Below are 6,000 nucleotides of genomic sequence, written 5' to 3'. Positions count from 1 at the left end.
AGTATCTCAGGGGCTGCCCCAAAGAAGAGGGAGTCAAGCTATTCTCCAAAGCATCAGAAGGGCAGGACAAGAAGCAACGGATGGAAACTAATCAAGGAGAGAAGCAACTTAGAAATAAGGAGAAACTTCCTGACAGTTAGAACAATTAACCAGTGGAACAACCTGCCTCCAGAAGCGATGACTGCTCCAGCACTGGAAGTTTTTAAGAAGAGACTGGACAGCCATTGGTGTAGGGTTCCTGCCTGAGCAGGGGGTTGGACTCGATGACCTCCAAGGTCCCTTCCAATTACTTATTATTAATATTATTATCGATCATCGCACAGTCAGCCAGATGTTCAGACTGGATTTGGCATTTTGTCTACCTATCGAGTCCTTACCCAGGACCCGGGAGAGGCAGATGTGGATGTTTGATGGTATTACAGATATCGTCGCAGGATGGAAGCGGTTCCTAGTAAGGCCGCCTTTTGCAATTGACTAATAGCGAATTTGTCAATGCCGATGATGGTGTTGAAGTGGTGCTCCAGTTGTTTTGGGATTGCACCCAAGGCGCCTATGACTATTGGTACTACCCTTGCTTGCTTTTGCCACAGTCTTTCTATTTCTATTTGTAGGTCTTTGTATTTTGTGATCTTCTCCAGTTCTTTCTCTTCTATTCTGCTGTCTCCAGGCACTGCCACGTCCACTATCCAGACTTTTTTGTCTTTCTTATCGACAATTGTTAAGTCTGGGGTATTATGTTGCAGGTGCTTGTCTGTTTGAATTATTATTATTGTTATTATTATTATTATTATATTATTATTATGGATCATCACACAGTCAGCCAGATGTTCAGACTGGATTTGGCATTTTGTCTACCTATCGAGTCCTTACCCAGGACCTGGGATAGGCAGATGTGGATGTTTGATGGTATTACAGGTATCGTCGCAGGATGGAAGCAGTTCCTAGTAAGGCCGCCTTTTGCAATTGACTACTACTACTACTATTATTATTATTATTATTATTATTATTATTATTATTATTATTACGTATATCATGGTGACCAATACTGAATTGAAGGATGCCAAGCATTGGTCTTATCAAAGCTTTTTCTTCTGATTCTGTGGCTAGCTTGGAAGGACCGGAGACATCTTGGCCAGAGGATGCTGTGGTCCGTTGCCAGGGCAACGTGGAACTTAGAACCCCAGCATCACCAGAGAGGCAGATGTCACTGCAAAGGCATCGTTCCACCTTGCTTGGGTGGCTGGGCTGAGAGGGGGCAGCCATTAGCATGTGGCTGCCTGTGGGGACAAAGAGGTGATGGGAGCCTTCTTGAAGATCTGGGCCAGGAGCTGTGGGTCAGGAGATGGAGCAGTTTCCGGAGAGTAAGGTGCCCTGGTGGTGGGGGGACCATAGGGGTTGTGATGGGAAAAAGAGGTCAACCATGTCTTAGTGTCAGCCTTCAAGGCTGTTTTATTCAGACCCAACTCTGGGGTGGTGGAGGTAGCCAAGAAGGACTTGCCAGGGGATCTCAGCCAGCTTCTAGAGTGTATACAGAAATCTGGTCTTTCTGAATGAAAGTGCGGATCAGTGTTTATCAATCTTGGTTACTTGAAAATGGGTGGGCTTTGACTCCCAGAATTGAAGCATCCATCCGTCCGTCTTTCCAATCTATCTATCGATCTGTCTATCATCTCTCTATCTAATTTACTGTCTATCATGGGTCTATATCTATCTATCTATCTATCTATCTATCTATCTATCTATCTATCTATCTATCTATCTATCATCTATCTATCTATCTATCTATCTATCTATCTATCTATCTATCTATCTACCTATCATATTTACTATCATCAGTCTATATCCATCTATCCATCCATCTATTTTATCTATCTATCTATCTCTCTCTCTATCTATCTATCTATCTATCTATCTATCTATCTATCTATCTATCTATCTATCTATCTATCTATCTATCTCCTATCATATTTACTGTCTATCATGGGTTTATATCTATCTATCTATCTATCTATCTATCTATCTATCTATCTATCTATCTATCTATCTATCTATCTATCACCTATCATATTTACTATCTATCATCGGTCTATAATATAGACCGATGATAGACAGAAATATGATAGGAGATAGATAGATAAATAGATAGATATAGACTCTATATCCATCTATCTATCTATGTATCTATCTATCTATCTATCTATCTATCTATCTATCTATCTATCTATCTATCTATCTATCTATCTATCATATTTACTGTCTATCATCAGTCTATATCTATCTATCTATCTATCTATCTATCTATCTATCTATCTATCTATCTATCTATCTATCTATCTATCTATCTATCTATCTCCTATCATATTTACTGTCTATCATGGGTCTATATCTGTCTATCCATCTATCTTTCCATCCATCCATCCATCCATCCACCCATCCATCCATCCATCTCCTATCATATTTACTGTCTACCATGGATCTCTCTCTCTCTCTATCTATCTATCTCCAACTTTTATTATTTGTATAAATGTGCTTTTCCGTCTTGGGCTCCTTTTCTAGAACCATTCCAGTTCAGTTCGATCCGGGGCTGCCATTTCTTCTGGCCCACTGCCAGATGCCCGACCCAGCAGCCCCCCCCCCGCGCGCCTGCCTTCCTCCCCAGCGAAGCCAAGGCGGCTTAAGGGCAGACCCCTCCCCCCTTTCGGGCTGGAATGGACCCCTTCAACGGCAGGGGTCTCGGGGGGGGGCGTCCTCCCACCCCGGGGGTGCAGCTGAGCGGGAGGAGGGACCGGAGCGGGGCCGGGGGCGAGCTAAGCGGGGCTTTGCTGGGGGGCGGGGGCAGCGCCCGAAGTAGCGCCCCCTCCCCCGGTGGAGGGAGCCCAGAGTCGTGGGCGGGCGGGGGGGGGTCTCGGGCATTTCCCGGGCATCTGCCTGGCTCGGGCGGCGGTGCCAAAGAGCCGCGAGACCCGCCCGGCTCCGCGCATCCCTAGCCGGCGCGTACACGCGTGTCTACGGTACGTGTGGACGTGCACGCGCCTCCCGCCTGCCTGAGGGTGGGTCCGCCCCGCTGCTCCTCCTCCTCCTCCTCCTCCTCTCTCCCCCCGCCCATCCAATTTCTTGCTCGGTCGCAGCCACCATGGAAGCGGCTGGGATGCAGGGCAGGAGGAGGAGGAGGAGGAGGAGGAAGGCCAGAGCAGGTGGGTGGGGGTCCTCCCTTCCTGCCCCCCCTCCCAGCACAGCCCCCCCCGCCGCCGCAGCGCTCGCTTCGCACTTCTGTCCCCCCTCCACCTCGTTGCCGGCTGTCGCCCCCTCCCCCGCGAGGGGTCTGGCCCCCCCTGCTCCCCTTCCTGCGCCGGGACCCCCCCTTTATAAGACGCCCCCCCCCGAGTTTCCTCGCCCCTCCTTTTGTGGCATCATCTCCCCCCTCCCCACCCCTGTGGGTGGTCTCTCTGCCCCTCCCCACCTCCCTTCAGCAAACACCTGGGCCTGATGACGTCATCGCCCAGGAGTTGGGAAGGGGAGGGGGGGAAAAACGGGGGGGGCAATCTGACAACCCCCCCTCCCCCCTTGGTCATGTATTTATAGCCTTCCGAATAAGGGCCAGGTTGCCCAATGCAGTCGTAACAGCTTTTGGGGGTGCGTTTATTTTGGGGGGAGGAATCCAACCTTTGGGGAGGGGGGGGTCACCCTCGGCCGATCCCCTCTCGGAGGGGTCTTTAGGGGGCTCCAAATCTAAGCAGACCGTAAGATGAGCCCCCCCCCTCCCCATCTGCCTGCCTTAGTTCTCTTCGAGGTTAAGCCTTGTTCTAGCCAAGTCTGGGGGTGCATCGGGGAGACACCCACCCCCCCAATGGGTGATCCAGAAACCGGGTGTGGGGTGTCGTGTGAAGGGGACCCGTGGCCCCATTAGGGAAGCGCCAGTGGCGGTGGTGGTGATGCCAATTTGGGGGGCAAAGTCCCCCCCCAGTTTTTTTTTTTTTTTAAAGGACTCTCTTTAGTCAGGCCGTTCTGCAGTGATCATGGGGGGGGGTTCCTCAAATACACCACCCCATTCTACCCCATTCCTGGGCTTGGGGGGGGGGCTTCTGCCCCACCCTTTCTTCCAAGGGGACCCCACCCCCAGCCTCCCGGCTTGCAGCTTTCTGAGGTTGCACCCCAAAAGACGCTTTGGGCGTCCCGTCTGGGTGGACGTGAGTTACAGCTTGCTCTCGACTTACAACTGTCCTTTTAGTGACCGTCGTTCAAACGCCACCGAAAAAAAACGTGACCTAGGACCGTTGTTCCCACTTAACGACCGTCACAGCCTCCCCGCCCCCCCCAAGGTCGCGTGATCAAAATTCGAACCCTGGGCAGCCGACTCCTAGTTACGACGGCCGCAGCGTCCCCCGGGGGTGTCACGTGATCCCCTTTTGTGACTTTCTGACAAGCAAAGTCAAGGGGGGGGGAAAGAAAGCCGGATTCGCTTAACGACCTGTGTTGCTAACTGATCAACTGCAGCGATTCCCTTAAGAACGGGGGCAAGCGAAGTCGTAAAGAGGGGCAAAGCTCGCTGAACGGCAGAAAGGGTGGGCCCGTTCTCCTCTGGAAGACTTTCCCCTCTTTACGACTTCGCGCGCCCCCCCCCCGTTCTTAAGGTGGCCTGCTAAAGATGGCGGTGCAGGGCTCCTGGACTCCACTCTTGGCCTTGTTGACGTTGAGTGTGTGTGTGTGTTGTTTTTGCGTCAGGTGAAGTGGACTCCCCCAAGAAGGAAATGAAGGAAGAGGAGGAAGAAGAGGGAGAGGAGGAGGAGGTGGAGGAGGAGGAGGAAGAAGAGGAGCAGAAGGAAGACGGGGAGGAGAAGGACATGGAGGAAGAGGAGAACGTGGCCAAAGAAGAACCGAAGAGCTCGGTGGAGGATGGGAAAACGTCGGATCAAGATTCGGAGCACAACCTCCAGGCTCAGGTCCTGCAGCTTCTGGACGAGCTGGAAGAAACCCGGGGGATGGTCCTCAAACATGAGGAAGACGCCATGGAGTTGCAAGGTAAGGTCTGACTGGGTCACGGAAGGAGGTGGACAGTTCTGGAGCTCTTTCCAGCTCTGGCTCTTTTTTTTTTTTTTGGCTGGCTCTTCCTGGTTAACAGCAGGGATGACGGTCCGTTGTCCTCTCAACAGTGTTGGGTGGCAAGCTTGGTTGGCTGAGAGATGATGGTGATCTCCAGTGAGGAGCATTGATGGAGAGAAAGCCCTTGGACGCCAGGGAGACTTCGGGTTAAGACTGCTGCTCAGTGGATTTCATAAACCCTTCTTTTTTCTTCCTTCTTCTTCTTCTTCTTCTTCTTCTTCTTCTTCTTCTTCTTCTTCTTCTTCTTCTTCTTCTTCTTCTTCTTCTTCTTCTTCTTCTTCTTCTTCTTCTTCTTCTTCTTCTTCTTCTTCTTCTTCTTCTTCTTCTTCCTCTTCCCCTTCCCCTTCCCCTTCCCCTTCTTCTTCCTCTTCCTCTTCCCCTTCTCCTTCTCCTTCTCCTTCTTCTTCTTCTTCTCCTATTCCTCCTCCTTTCTTCTTCCTCTTCTCCTCCTTCTCTTCCTCCTCTTCCTCTTCCTCCTCCTCCTCCTTCTTCCTCTTCCTCTTCTTCCTCCTCTTCCTCTTCTTCTCTCAGTGGATTTCATAAACCCTTCTTCTTTTTTCTTCCTCTTCCTCCTCCTCCTTCTTCTTCTCTTCTTCTTTTTCTTTTCTTCTTCTTCTCCTTCTCCTTCCCCTCCTCCTTCTTCTTCCTCTTCCTCCTCCTCCTCTTCTTCTACTTCTTCTCCTCCTTCTTTCTTTTTTCTTCTTTCTTCTTTCCTACTTGGGTCATGAAATGTATGCAAGAAAAGCACCAAGCTTGGAGAGCACCAAAGACCCAACAATCCTAATCCTCCTCCTCCTCCTCCTCCTCCTCCTCCTCCTCCTCCTCCTCCTCCTCCTCCTCCTCCTCCTCCTCCTCCTCCCCCCTCCCCTCCCCTCCATCTGGGACACAACTGTCCTTGTT

General features: G+C 50.7%; 1 protein-coding gene across 5 annotated transcripts in view; it reads left to right on the top strand.

Moving 5' to 3' along the window:
- The first annotated feature begins 1,226 nt into the window (after nt 1-1,226).
- CCDC136 (coiled-coil domain containing 136) overlaps nt 1,227-6,000 on the top strand; it is a 29,473-nt gene continuing 24,699 nt past the window's right edge. Inside the window, exons 1-2 of one of the 5 annotated variants that reach the window (XM_039345704.1) lie at nt 1,227-1,366; nt 4,723-5,019. In XM_039345704.1, coding sequence (XP_039201638.1) covers nt 4,749-5,019 — 271 coding nt within the window. In that variant the 5' untranslated portion in view covers nt 1,227-1,366; nt 4,723-4,748. Of the gene's footprint in view, nt 1,367-3,089; nt 3,195-4,722; nt 5,020-6,000 lie in introns of those variants that run through there. The other 4 variants (XM_039345705.1, XM_039345703.1, XM_039345706.1 and 1 more) reach the window with 4 other exon arrangements.

This window comes from Crotalus tigris, unplaced genomic scaffold (genome assembly GCF_016545835.1).
Source record: "Crotalus tigris isolate CLP2741 ecotype Arizona unplaced genomic scaffold, ASM1654583v1 scf7180000017975.10810073628:1450386, whole genome shotgun sequence".
Classification (NCBI taxonomy): Eukaryota; Metazoa; Chordata; class Lepidosauria; order Squamata; family Viperidae; genus Crotalus; species Crotalus tigris.
Note: the sequence above shows the minus strand (reverse complement) of the source record. Positions and strands in the feature narration are given on the sequence as shown.